A 14,992-nucleotide genomic window follows, 5' to 3' on the forward strand; every position below is an offset into this window, starting at 1 on the left:
TAGTGTCGATTAAGTGCTTTTACTTTAACATACAATACTATGCAAAGGTCATTAGCCACCCCTCATTTATTTATATTTTCTCATCATTTTTAAAATGCGACCTGACACAGGACCTGAGAGAACAGATAGATTATCTGGTCTTTCAGTTGATCCACCGAAGCCTCATCAAAAATGGTTTCAGTGGAAGCTGGCTATCAACAAGCCATTCTTAGGAAGGAGAATAAGGAGAAAAGAATGGGGCTTACCAAATTACTCAAGTAATGGACTGAAAATCTGACTGTAACTGTGTTAAGGAAGAAAGGTGGCCATACCAAATATTGACGATCAAGCTCGTTAGAATTATACACACTCTGTTCTTGCCTTACATAATGTATTTCTGTATGTTTGCACTTTTTTCTTTAGACCCAAGTTAGACAACTGTACCTATTTTGTCATTTTTCTAATAAAATATAGAAATAGAGAAATGATCTGTACTTTTACTTGGGAAAGACTTTAAAGGTATCCTGGCAGCCAAAGATAGAAGAGATCGTACACTGTGTCCTTCATCAAATTAGTTTTCCTCCAGTGTCGGTTCCTGCAGTGAAACAGCACCTCCAGCTGGACAACTGAAATCATTTTAGTGTTTAGGCGAACAACTATCTCAAGCTTCACGCTTAGGTTTAAAAAGGAAAGTGACTCGAATGGTGGTGTTACACCACGCGGAGTTTGCTAAAGCTGGATTTCTACATTATGAAGGAATTCCCTCTTGTCTTTCTTTCCTTTTCTTAAACAGCGTACCATTTTTTTTTTTCAAACATCGCCACTGCTGATGTGATTAGAGGTGTGACCTGATTAGACGTTTCCAGTTCACAATTAATGTCTGCAAGTTGCTTTAGGACAACTGTAAATACTGAGGACGGTGGTTAACGCCACTTTTGTTTTAGCAGCGTGTTCAGCACCATGGACAGAGAGCCAAACAATGATTGGGTCAACAATACAACGTCAAGGATTAGAGTAATCAGGCCATTGGTCTGAATCAAAGTGACAGCAGATTGAAGCACAGTGATTGGCCGACAGACAGCACAGTTAGGATCGATTCCTGTAGTCATACAGAGCAAAACAAAGTCTTGAAATAGTTTAACAGTTTACCTGTAGATTCCGTCCGATTAGATTTCATCTGTTTAAGGCGAAGGTGAAGCTTCGGTTGTAGAGCACGTTAAAGAGAGGAGCGGCTGCTCTCTGGAAGAGGTAAGCAGATTATGTTTCCTGCCGAATCCGTAATTCCTGGCTGTGCAGTTCAAATACATGTGCAGGGAATATGTGTTGGAACATTTCATTCGATGAAATGCGGCTTGCTTGTTGATCGTCACTGGGTTTGGGGACAGATTGCCTGATTTATGTTTCTGTGAAACCGGAAGGACTGAGTCGTTAAAGTGTTATCAGCACCACTGGGACATGGCTGGGAGAGCACACACATTAAATCCCCCGGCAGAATGTCGACGGAGACGTTGAATTTGTAACACTTTCCTTCCTGTAAAGTACGCTGTGTTGATGTAGCAGTGATGTAGAATCCATTCCTTCACTGTACTTCCTCCGTTGCCAGTGACATGCAGTTGAAACACATGCAAAGTGCTATACAAACTATATTAATCTGAAATGTTTTCTAACTTAACAGGCTGAAGAGTCTGAAAGAGGGATTACTCGAAACAGCAAGCTTTACAGTATTTCCCAATGGCCGGTCAGTAAATAAATTGTGACTAAATGAAGTCAAAATTAAAACAGTACTCATCCGGATGTATTAAGTGTTATAACTGATATTGAACTGTTTATTGCAGAGCCAAATTTCCCCCCGCTGCCTGGATTCATTCCTCTCAAGCCGTGTTTCTACCAAGACTTTGAGGAGATCCCTGAACAGCATCGCAGCATGTGCAAGAAAATGTACCATCTGTGGATGCGTAAGTGAATTAAACTGAAGTTATATGGTATATGTTATTTTGTTTGATAGTCATGATGTAAAGCTCTCATGACAATGCAACTCCTATACAAACTTCGGAGCTTACGTTTCAGGAGAGAAACAGGTTTTTTTTTCTACCTTGGCTATAACAGAACAACAGAAAAAAAATAATTTTCCTGAAGGCCCCATAAAGTGTCTTATCCTCTGTGATCAGCTGATGATAACAACTATGAAACAGAAGGGCAGTGGTTTACAAGGGTCCTTTAGGTCCAAGAAGATTTTTTATGGGCTGTGGCTGTAATGTCCTGACTGGTTTATTTGTTAATGAGTCACAGCACTGACCAGATGGCCTTGGTTTGAGCAGAGCAGTAACAGTAAAATTGTGTTGAACAATCTTTGCCAGGAGCAGTTTCATCAAAGTTTACTGCACTATAAACATGCAGTACAGTGGTGTTTGCGACATTGCTGTACTCTGAAACTTCCTGCCTGTTCATGAATTCATGCAAGAGAACTGAGGGCAGGAGGAAGGGTCCGAAAGAGCTCAAAATCGATGTATCATTGACACAGGAGTCAGTGTCAGAATTGCTATAATGAGCAGGGCAATACACCAATATGCAGTAAAAAGTATTAAAGGTGAAACAAGATTGTTAATGCTTGCAAACAGTTTTGGTCAAATGAGGCAAGTTCAGAAGTGCCTTTTGTTAGTTGGTGAATAGGCAAAAGGGCCATATCGTGATAGGGGTAAGATGAGGATCAGTAAGTGTTTTAAGTAAAGATAGGAAGGATTCACCAGTAAAAGACTGTGAATATAAACGGTTATAAAGTATAGTTTAACTGTGACATTTTCAATGGAAAACTACAAAGAATTTAAGATTTTCTTTATCATCATTGCATAATATAAGAAAAAAGATTAAGAGAATCCAGAGAAGTCTTTGACCACAAGGGACAAGGCTGAGAATCAGTATGGGAAGGCCTGCAGTTCAGATCTGTCACCCACTGAAAAAATTTGGTGCATTGTGAAACAAAAAATACAATAAAGGAGACCACACATTTTTGAGGAGCTGAAATCTGACATCAGGCAAGATAGTGAAAACATGTAGCTATGAAAGCTACAAGGGTTGGTCTCCGCTGCCTCTCTAACTCATTAAAGAGACTGCTGCTAAAAGAAGAGGTGATGCAACACAGTTGTAAACATGCCTCTGTCTTGAAATGTGATGCTTGCATCAATTTTAAAACAAGTTCTAAAATCAGTATTACAAAAACAAAACCAATTAATTAGTTTCAGCATTTGATATGATTTTTTGTGTATTGCAGAAAGAAATACATGTTTTAAATGATCTACAAACATTACATTCTTTAAATATTTACCTTTTACATGTTATTTAAAAAAAAATTGTTATAGCAGGAAATATGCATCTGTCACGCTGAAGAATTTGTAATTGCTCTGAATTTCTTTTTGCGGGTGACCCTTTAAAAAAAGATAAACATAAGCAGGTATTGAAAGTCCCAATCTGCTCAGATTTTTGCCTTCTGCCATGATCCGCACATGGCTTGTTATTTTTGTGCTCGAATGCTATTTCTTCATTTAATTTGTGAAAATCATTCTAAGCTAACAGGAATTTTGCTGTGCTGTGCATTGGGGAAAGTGTTTTCCAAATAGCTGTCATGTGCCACCTGTGCATGGCTTCACTTTTTTTCTCTTTTTTTTGTAAAGTTCTTCAAAATTTCTCCAAAGACCAACGTTTGAAACTGACATAGAGTTCTTGTTTAGTTTTAAAACAAAAGCTGGAACGTGAATGCAGAGGCTGAAATGAAGTGTTGGTAATAGAAAATGACTTCAGCTAAAAAGTTATTTGGGGAGCACAGGTCATCTTTTAGTCATATTATGTAAATGTTGGCTGTCTCCTCTTTATTTTTCCAAACTGGTCCGTAGTTATGCATGTTTAGGTATCACACAGGTGTTTTTTAGGGCTTTTTCTTTTGCATCAATGCTTGATATATATATTTTTTGTTGTGTTCTTACAGTTAATAGTGCCACACTTGTTGTGAATCTTTTCGGCTGCTTTGCTTGGATGTTTGGTGGAGGTGGTGTGACCAACTTTGGCATGGCCATCATCTGGGTCCTCATGTTCACTCCTTGCTCGTATGTCTGCTGGTTCAGGCCCATCTACAAGGCCTTCAAGTAAGTCAAACATGAAGTAATACAATAATACCAAGTATTGTTTTTGACTATGTTCATTGGAAGGAAGTTGTTGTAGTTGTTATGTTTTAGATGTCATATACAGTAGTATTAAGACCTTTTAAATATTATGTGTTATAGTTTCACACAAAAATAGTTCATGGTTGTTGTTGTTTTTAGCCCAAAATTGAGAGACGTCTTTGAGACGCAGCTTTAAATGAGAGGTCCAGATGTCTTTCCATACAAACAGGATTATGACATGAAATTTAACCCCTCTCAGTAAGGACCCAACTGTGACAAGGCAGCCCAAGATCCATCTATGTCACGATTCACAGGGAGAAAAAATTTCCAGCCGTGGATAGCTCCCTGGGTCACTTCACCACACTATTGCATGGAAACAGTTAGCATTTGCAGTACATGAACCTTTCATAAATGGTTTATAAGATGAAAAAATGTATATATACTCTTTCATATATGAACATGAAAATTGGACATTGTTAAATATGACAGAAAACAAACACAAAACAAACTCACTCTGAGTCTTACATAGATTAAATGCTAACTAAGCAGAATACACATCTAAAATAGGGGTCTACTCTTTTTTTGCCTTTAAGCTAATTTGTCCTCCATTTTTGTAAAGTGCTGAGTAGCAACAGGGATAAATGTCCCTTCAGGGACAGAAGGACACTCAGAACATTCTCTAACCTTTTGCTGAAGGGTAGTGCAATTTTCATATGCTCTGCTGACATGAATATATTGTCTCATGAGGTGACACACTACATGGCAGCAGCATGTAGCTGCTGACTGGGCTGCCAAGAGAGATATTGATGTCGAGTAGGGCAAACTGTCATTGTTTAAAACAGTAGATGATGCAACATGTAGACATACAGTATATAGCACTAAATTTAGCTTCACAGATGTAACTGCTTAATAGTCTTTTTTTCGTATTCTTCACAGGAGTGACAGCTCTTTCAACTTCATGATCTTCTTCTTTGTGTTCATGGCTCAAGTTGGGATTAGTGTCATCCAAAGCATAGGCATCCCAGGATGGGGAGTATGGTAAGACTGAGCAGAAGTTTCAGGCACAACTTCACTTACTTTCAAGGTGAAGGGAAGAGTATAAAGTCTGAAGAGAATAAAGCTCCAGCAACACTTCTAATAAAAATTAGTAACTTTATTTTTTGAGTAACATGTTTTGGTTTGTTGGCTTAATGGTAAACCTAACGAAGGTTACAAGCCCAAACATGCCCGTCATACTCCAAGAGCAGACAGGACCCAAACGCAGACTTAGAATGCAGTTCGGTGAATTTATTTACAGCAGGGGTGACCAACCCGGGTCAACACACCTGAATCAAATGATTAGTTCATAACCAGGCTTCTGGAGACTTTCAAGACATGCTGAGGAGGTAATTCAGCCATTTAAATCAGCTGTATTGGATCAAGGACATCTAAAACCTGCAGGACACCAGCCCTTGTGGCCTGGAGTTGGACACCCATGATTTACAGTGATGTGATGTGTTACAGTGTCCTTCTGTGGAACCTCCACAGATCAGATATACAGTATACAAGCCGATGGTCAGATAGATTTCGCTGTCTTTAGACTCGATAGCAAAACAGCTCACACCCACACGCAAAAATCCTCCTTTGAAGGGAGCCGACTGATCACCAGATGAGTAGTAGGTGAGTTGATTACTACAGGTGTGCCAGGCTGGAGGGCGGGGACTAAGAGGGTCACACTTCTGAAAGGTAAGGTATTGTTACCACACACACACACACACACACAGAGAGAGAGAGAGAGAGAGAGAGAGAGAGAGAGAGCCAAGGTGGAGAGCGAGAAAGACTGACAGAAGTACCAGGAGGACTGAAGGACTGTGACAATGTCGGTCAAACAATATATTGTTTCTGGAGCGTTATTCTCTTCAGAGTCACAGAAGTAAACCATATACTTATATACTAATACTTATACATGTCATATACTGTATGTCTAATTTGTTTACATTTGACTTACAATCTTCAAATTTGGAAAGGCATATTTTTGTGTTTATTAATCTATTCAGATATTTGTTATGAAAATTAAAATTATATTTTGTATAGTTAACTGTTCTGAAACTAAAACAAGTTTAACTTCATTCTAAAACGATAAATGGTATTACACAAATGCCACAGACAGTCTGGCAGATATTTTTACCAGCATACGTGCGTGTTTGATCAATTGCTGTGCAAATAAATCTGAACATTAAAATTGGACATTGTTTAATATGTCAAAAAACAAGCACAAAACAAACAAACAGTTAATGTTTTTAGGTGCATAAATAGTTTAAGTTCCGATTAGTTGAGATGTATTTTTTGAAGACTTTGTTGCTTTCATTAACATGACAGTGATGGACCATCAGATATGGCCCTCGTATAACTTTTATGATAGTCCTGTTATTAGATTTTGAGAGGCTGTTAAAGCAATCCTCAAAATGTCACCTTACTCAGGCTGATGATCAGAAATTAATATTATGACAGCCTCCATAAAGTTTATAAATGTCACCATGTGCAATTCCATACCCTCGTGCATAAGCTATAAAACTTTTAAACTTTATACTAAAGTATTTAAAGTCTACAAAATCATTGCCATTTGACAGCCTGATGTTCAGTGGTAGTATGAGTCAGTGCAATAGCAGATTCCTGTAGCGTTAAGATTCTAAAATTAAATCCTCTTTTTTTCCATTGCCTTAATGGTCCTTTCTATCTTTTTCAGTGGTTGGTTGGCTACTATCTCCTTCTTCAGCTATAATATTTTGATCGCACTGATCATGCTGGTCCCTACAATCATGTTCACTGCTGTGGCCAGTCTGTCCTTCATTGCACTCACCAGGGTAAGACTTTTACTGGTGCATGACTTCAAGGGAGGAAAGTAGATAGGTATTTCTTATAAAGGCTAATTCTATTAAATTGAATTTTTCAAAATTATTTATCTGTAGCTTCAAGGCCATGTTCATTCCAAAAATTTGATTAATTTTATTCATTCCTGCAGAGCAGCACTGCTGGGTTTACCACTAAAATGAGAATCCTTTTAAGTAACTACAGCACTATACAAATGGTTTAGGTCTACAGAATTAAGGATTAGGAAATAAAGTATCTAATCTATGTCTGCATCAACTTAAGTAATTAAACCTACTTTACTTTTAGTCTATAATTGCTTCTTGATAATGACTTGTTATTCCACTTTGAATGCAGATCCATAATTTCTACCGGGGCAGTGGGGCTAGCATGACTAAAGCTCAGGAGGAATGGGCCACTGGAGCCTGGAAGAACCCTCAAGTCCAAGCAGCAGCCCAGCAGGCTGCCATGGGTGCCGCAGCTGGAGCAATGCAGGAGCAGTACTCCAGCCCACAATACAATGAAAACCAGATGTAGAATTTTCAAGACAGAAGGTCAAGGACATGATGTCACAGCAATGCCAAAGGCTGAACAACCAGGCTGTGAAGATCTTAACGATCTCTATTGACAGGGTTGATTCTTAAAAAGCAACTCTTTCTTACACTATGCAAACAAATAGCTCTTAACATATATGGGAAGCTGGAATTTTGCCTTCCTCTATTAAAGGACATGCTAATCATTTGTAGTCTTTTACACGTGTTTCGTATGTGTTTTTACTCTTCAAATGAAAGTAGTTTTCAAGACATAGTAGCTCCATTCCATGAGCTGGATAGTAATATGTCAATCTGCATGTTTTTGTAGCAAGTTTTACAAATGAGGTCAAAAAGATTGTAACCACCTTTGAAGTATTTAAATGAACGTATTATTATACTAATGTACTGTTAGAATGATGAACTATTTAGGAAGTTGCTTCATCTTTTCTTTATTGACGTAAACCAAAGATCCAGTGTCACTTTGCAACTTTATATTAGATGATGCTACTCTGTAAAACCTAACTAAAACCTAATTAATGATTCTATGCAGTTCATCAGTGATTGCACTGTAAAATCAAAGGAAGCTGCAGTATCAACACGTTCTCACTCCCAACTCGTGTTGGCAGTATTGAATGGTGTATAACTGTTACAGTAAGAAAGAGCATTATTGCAAGCCTTCAGGTGGAAATATATTTGAAGGGCCCTCTTTGATGTACTTGGTGCTTCTTGTTGACATGCTTATTTTCCACCAAAACACATCAGATTTACATCACAGGTTTAAATGAGTTGTAATGGTTATTTTACTTTTAGAAAAACAAAAAGCGTCAGATATCTGACGTGTGTTCTGTGTTCTGATCTTCAGTTTGTTTAGAAAAGTCACTGTTTTGTATTGAATGTCAATTTAGGGTGTGCCCATTTGTAAGATACAAATGTTCCATTTACCAGAGAATCAGCCTCTTGCTGTTTGGCAGGTTGACCACAGAGAGGCGCTGATGGTTTTAGCATGAAATAAAAAGCTCCAACACGTACCAATTACCTTCATTTATCCTTCACAGATTACAGTCTGCACTTATTGTATTGGGTTATTTTGTCATGTGCATGTTTTAGCTGTAAGATTCTTTTATTTTTTTACACGAGTCACACAGTTTGTTAATTGCCTCTTGGGGATAAATAAAGTCTTCTGACACACAAGCTTATGTGGCCTGCTGATCAGGCCACATAAGCAGGAGCAGGATACCCCCACAAGCCCAAGAAGAGGAATATGGGGTTAAAATTTTATTGCTTGAAATCATTCCAGGTACAGTTGCTGGTGAATGGCATGGATTAGTAACCCTCACACTCACTCCAAATTCAATGTATTTATTAATTTTTTAAAGAAGGAAACAAGAGCCCTTGGGAAGCTTCACTGTCAGGTATCATGATGAGCAAACAAACACATATCCTTTTTATGGCTTGTAACAAATTATGCTTCCATTGGAAATATATACTATATATACTGGTTATAGTATGGTGATACTTTACATACAAAACGGTTTTCTTTGGCTGAAGTGAAAGACTGAAGTGCACCAAACTTTACTATATAAATGCAGGCTGTTAACTTTGTTCTAAGATTTTCTTTCCACTGATTGCAAATAGTTTTTCATATTATTATTTTGTGCTTTACTGAAGGAGGTTGCTTTGCAAAAAGTCTATTTGTTTCCTGTTTGACTGTTTTCTCATATTTGCCCCATTTAATCAAGACGTTGTACTCAATCATTAAAATGTGATTTTAAATCGTTTCCAATACATTACACACAGCAAATGGTACTGCGGCCACATTTAAACACTGTTAAAATGGCAAATTAAAAAGGAACTTACTTTGCCTGTAGGTGGCAGCATTGGCCCTCTGTGGTGGACCACCAGTCACACTGACTGTCCACCAGGGGCACTATATGACCTTTGTTTTTCTTTACAATTAAGTATTTATAAAGTGTGATCCAAAAACATGAAAATGGAGAATTGATATTACTTGCCTACATTGAACTTTGGATTTATTTCTGAACTTACATGCAGCAAATGCAATTTCTCCCTAGACATTCCTCAAACTGGTGACCATCCAAGATTCAAATGCATTTTAAACGGATTTATCTGTAGATGTTGTTGTCCTTCATCGTTCCCCTCTTCTTCCGTTTTAAGAGTGATAGAATTACTATGTAGAGTCGGGAAAGAAATTATACAGCGATACAGAAGCCCAAAGGACCCACTGGCAGCAACCAGCAAACACTGTAATTGCCACACGCAGGGAAATCTCTTGTGACAAGCACTGACAGCAAAGACTTGTGTCTTCAGGTAAACAGGACCGCTTGTCAACTACAGAATATAGTCAGTGATTCATAACAAATCGAGGCTGACGATATGTAGCGCTTTTGTATATTCTGCTTTGCAAATCATACTGCGTGCATCTCATAATTTCATTATGCTTACAAAAAAAAGATCTGACCTAATTGCCAACTGAATGAACAACATAAGTTTATATTGGACATGCGGTTAATGATGCTGAGTAAGAAGCACGGGGGTCAGTGTTATCCAGACTTGTAATTCTTATTGTAGCAAATGTACTCCAAGGTCCTGTACAGGCCGCTGCACTGGCTTGTTTGTGACATTGTGTAGCTAAAACAAAACAAACAAATAAATAATACATTTTTAAAAAATCAAAAAGCATTTAGTCTGCTGCTGCACTTTTTTGTCTTCAACTGTTTCACTGTTTTAAACATTTCTTCGATCTTGGATTAGTGTACATAAACCTCACCATTTTAACAAACATGTGCGAACTTCCTTTATATTTGCTGAAATACATTCACTGGTCACTCCATTAGATACAACTTGCTAGTACTAGGTTGGATCCTCTCAGGCTTCAGAAGTGCTTTGATTCATCGTGGCATAGATTCAACAAGGTGCTGGAAACATTCCTCAGAGATTATGGTCCATGTTGACTTGATAGCATCACACAGTTGCTGCAGATTTGTTCCACCACATCCCAATGGTGTTCTGTTGGACTGGTACTAGGCCCAAAAAAAAGTCTGCCAAGAAAATATCCCCTACACCATTACACCACCAGCAGGCTAAATCATTGATACAAGGCAGGAGGGATCCATGCTTTCATGTTGTTTACACCAAATTCAGACCCTATCATCCGATAGGGTGATAGGGTCACAGCTGAAATTGAGAGCAGGTAATGTTTTTTCCAATCTTCTATTGTCCAATTTTAGTCAGCCTGTGCTCTGTTTCGTGTTCTTAGCTGACAGGAGTGGTGTGGTCTTCAGCTGCTGTTGCCCATCTGCTTCTGCATACCGTGGTTGTAATGAGTGTAATTTCAGTTACTGTTGCCTTCCCATCAGCTTGAAGCATTCTAGCCAGTCTCCTTTTACGTCTTGTATCCTGACAACTGCTGCTCTTTGAATGTTTTTGCTTTTTCAGAACATTTGCTGTAAATCCCAGAGATAGTTTGTTGGAACATTTCTTTAGATCACCAGTTTCTGAAATACTCAGACTAGTCAGTCTAGCACCAGTCAAAATGCAACATTGAAATTCCCTTTAATTGTCTTTCTTTGCCATCTGATGTTCAGTTTGAACTTCAGCAGTTTGTCGTGACCATGTCTACATGCCTAAATGCAATGATTTGCTACCATGTGACTTACTGACCTAATAAAGTGGCCACTGAGTGCATTACTTCAGCAGGAACCACCTGTAAACATACTGATATGAGATTCATCCTTCAACTCAATGAACAACTGATAAGAGGACGATTATGATTTATTTAAATATTCATATCTTTAAGTAATAAGTATCTGCTGCGTCTGAAATGTGAATCAAACTGATAACGCTTTCTTTCAACTGAAACTGCTTTAAGTCATCTATGAAAGGCAATGTATTAGATTGCAAATGTATTTGGGTTTCACAAGGAAAGATGTATTGTAGTTCAAACATCATAAAATTTTAAAACCTAGTCCCGTAATTGGAAAAAGTAATGAAAAGCACGACTGAGTTAATTGCAAAGCTAATACCACATTTACACAAAAAGTTTACTGTTAAGCACCTCTTCCTCGACATTAGTCATGCCAACAGTGGAGAACAGAAGGGTTGTGTGAAAGAACAAAGTAAGGTGCATATAAATGGCATAGTATGACAGTGCACAGTGGGTCTTTGGGTTTAATTTCTCAGAGAGAGTGCCCTTTCATGCTCTTAAATACACCAATACACACACACACTCTCATTCACACACACTACTGACTGGACAAAGTTGTACTGAAATGGGTCTATGCAAACACATAGGCATGCATTTATGCTTGTGTTTCAGACACAGATGTGCACGTGGAATCCAAACACCCAACATGTTTTTTATAACTGTTCCCTGATGTTCATAGACTTTTTGGGTAAAATGTGAATGTTCATGCAATGAAAAAGGCGTTCTCTTCTAACTGTGACCTGCAAATACAGCTCATGGCAAGAATTACACAGAAAATGTTCAAATTGAGTTTAACAGATGACCTAAAGAAAGAGTCAGTCAGCGTGTGGGAGTGAGTCGTTTAACTCTGCCCCTGTGAGTGTGCATCTGCAGCCTGCAAATTGGGCAGCTAATGATCATGCTGGCTTAAAATAGAATCAGAAATAAAATGGAGTAAATAATAATTATGCTCGTAATTATTTGAAAAATTGTCCATTTGCCTCTCTGTTAAGTGGTTGCTGTTAATGATAGCCCTTAGATCTGGTGACCCAAAAGAAACCACTGGCTTTGTGCGTTGATTGATCTCTCTGCAAGATGCCATTATCACCCTAACAGCAACTAAAATCAAATGAGTTCACTGAAATCATCAAAGGTTGCTCTGACTTGAAGTAGGAATCAGCCTTTTATCTTTAATTTAAAACAAAAGCTGAAACTGAAAAGTTGAATGTGGAAATGATTATTGGGATACAGAAAGGTTGTTTATGATTTTCTAGTTTTAATCATAAAAAGAGCATAGACTAAAGTAGCATCCTTTGTGTCTAATGTAAACATAACTCACACTACAGTTTAACATTTAGTTCCCCCTCCAGTTGTTAGCCATACTAAAGGCTATAGATATTCTGTAAACGTCATGCTATCCCCTAAAGCAAAGTGACAGGTTGTTCATCTTTTGAAATACAACAGGGGTGTAGTCGCAGCTGGACTTTCTTCTGATAAAAAATAAAATAAACACATTTTCACCTCCCAAAAATATTGGCATCATTTAGAATAAATCCCAAACTAGATCATCTTTACATGTGCATGATGAGAAGAACCAGAGCCAACTACTAAGGAGGGGTCACCCAGCTGTCTGGAGTGGGGCCATTTCAGTCAGCTACAGCGAGGAAGTGCTGCTGCCACCAGGCTGTGAAATCACCGATTTGATGATGGGAGTCGCCCCCTTGACAATGCAGGGAACAGTGACGGTGGATGTTGGAGAATGAGTCTGGTGAAATATGGGCCTGTCATAAAGCAGAAAGGCTGAGCAGAGCGGTGCAGGGCCGTCGCTCTCCGTGGCTGACTTCATCATTGACACTCCCTGTGGAGCCAGTAGATGGGTGGGTTTTTTTGCTGGGAGATTGGGGGGACCTGATTGAGGCTGGAAGCCTATCATCCCTATGCAACATCTCCCTATTTGTTCCAAATGCTTAGGACCTTAAACCCAAATATCCAAACTTCAATTTCTGCCTTTCAAGGGAAAAAAAACATAATGAGAATTTATTGCCCTGTTGTTGTAACCATGAAGTCTCCCAGGGATGCTGGAGAAACTGTCCTTTTGCATACCCCTTAAAATTGATGAGTGAGGAAATTGAGGGAACTAAGTTGTAAGAAAGACTGCTTATTTTTGCAGCAGACACCAAAGACAAGCCAGATGTTTCATTGATGATGCAGGCAGTATTTAAACTGTCAGCCAGTACACTCGAGTGTGTCTTGTGTCTATGACACAAGCTTCTTCATTGTCTCATATAATGCCCAATGCTTTCAATGTGGTGTATTAACACAAGAAGTGAAATGTTTGTTAACTCAGATATATATGGTGGAGTCAGCTCTGTGTGCAGGATGAGCTATTATCAAAACAAATGAGCCAGCAACTGCAGCTGCATGTAAATCAGAGCAGTTTTTCCCTTACTATTCAAAAGTGTTGAGCCATTCACTATCTCCCAGCCAGTGGTTTCTCATCTGCCTCTATTCTTGCTTTACAAAGCCAGCCTTTCCTCGTACCTTTCCCATCCAGCAATGTGTTTATCCCTACGGAAATGAAGATTTCTTCACATCTTTATTCATTTAATTAGGTTGCAAAGCAGGGCTAGAGCCAGAAGATGAATTACCTGTGGCCTTGATATTTTGCCACAGAATCTCTACACAGTAGGCTCTGCAGAAATTAGACCTCAAGTCTGGAGGTGGGCTTTTTGGCAATGTCGACTCACAGACTAGCCTCTATTCTCTGTTTTCACTAAATTCAATTAACCCTGCATAAGCCAGCTGTATTGAAGAATGGAGGTCTAAAGTCATACCTTTTACCTATGCATCATTTTAAGGCAGCTGGTCAAATTAGGATGGAGTAATCTGACTTGGTCAAGATTGGAATGTAGTGTGTAGAGCCAAGAAAGTGATTTAACAATCTGCTACAAACTGTATATTTATGTTATGCGTTGCATTCCATCGAAACTTAAACCCTAGAACATTCAGCATCCAGATTGTGATGGCCAACCACACTAAAACTAAAAGTCTGATTGAGCACAAATGGCAAATGTAATCTAAGCACAAAGCAATCTGTGGAGATATGACTTTGATATGAACTGATGTGCACAATGGCTGTGGCCAAAATGGGATAGGTAGGTTAGGCAAATTAGTGAAGCTGTGTTTTCATCTTGTCAACACTCAGTGTCACTGTACAGTGTCACTGTAAACCTATAATTATGCACTGCATGAGCAAGATAAATGTCAGCTCAACTACACTATCTGGTTAAGAGGGAAGGAAAAGTGGAAAAAGAGGATGGAAGACTAAACAAGCAATGTGGGGTAAATGAGGAAAAATGTAACAGCAGTTTTCAGCTTTTCACCTCTACCACTTCATGTTTGATTATATTGTGATCACCACTTAACAAAGATGCCAATGGCTGTTGGAAAGAGATAAAATAGTCTCCGTAGGTGATGGTAGGTCAGAAATATTTCATCACAACCTCTACAATCTGGCAGTATTCATCACAGATGCTCTGGGATTGACTCCTCTTGATGCAATCAGTACAAATGCAATGTCCCACTTATACTCTTGCTTCACTGTTTATACCGCAAATTGAACCAACGTACACTAACGATATACAGCCCTCATTTTGTAACGACCGACAGCTTCAAAATCCTGGAAAAGGTGTTTCCGAGTGCTTTTAATCTTACGTCCATGAATTCTAGTTCTGCAGGGGTTTTGTGTATTCAATGACGTCTGCCACTGAGAATGC

At 38.6% G+C, this 14,992-nt stretch overlaps 1 protein-coding gene across 2 annotated transcripts; it reads left to right on the plus strand.

Annotated features, from left to right (window-relative positions):
* Positions 1-663: 663 nt before the first annotated feature.
* Positions 664-8,541, plus strand: scamp5b (secretory carrier membrane protein 5b). Of its 2 annotated transcripts, none has more exons than XM_005447598.4 (7): positions 664-1,227; positions 1,655-1,717; positions 1,815-1,934; positions 3,959-4,115; positions 5,070-5,171; positions 6,859-6,976; positions 7,338-8,541. In XM_005447598.4, the coding sequence occupies exons 2-7, from the start codon at positions 1,711-1,713 to the stop codon at positions 7,515-7,517; spliced, it is 684 nt and encodes a 227-aa protein (XP_005447655.1). In that variant the 5' UTR covers positions 664-1,227; positions 1,655-1,710; the 3' UTR covers positions 7,518-8,541. The 2 variants fall into 2 exon arrangements, with proteins under 2 accessions (XP_005447655.1, XP_025763150.1); XM_025907365.1 differs by lacking the exon at positions 664-1,227 and adding an exon at positions 1,450-1,517.
* The last annotated feature ends 6,451 nt before the right edge of the window (positions 8,542-14,992 follow it).

Source organism: Oreochromis niloticus, linkage group LG1, assembly GCF_001858045.2.
Source record: "Oreochromis niloticus isolate F11D_XX linkage group LG1, O_niloticus_UMD_NMBU, whole genome shotgun sequence".
Taxonomy (NCBI): Eukaryota; Metazoa; Chordata; class Actinopteri; order Cichliformes; family Cichlidae; genus Oreochromis; species Oreochromis niloticus.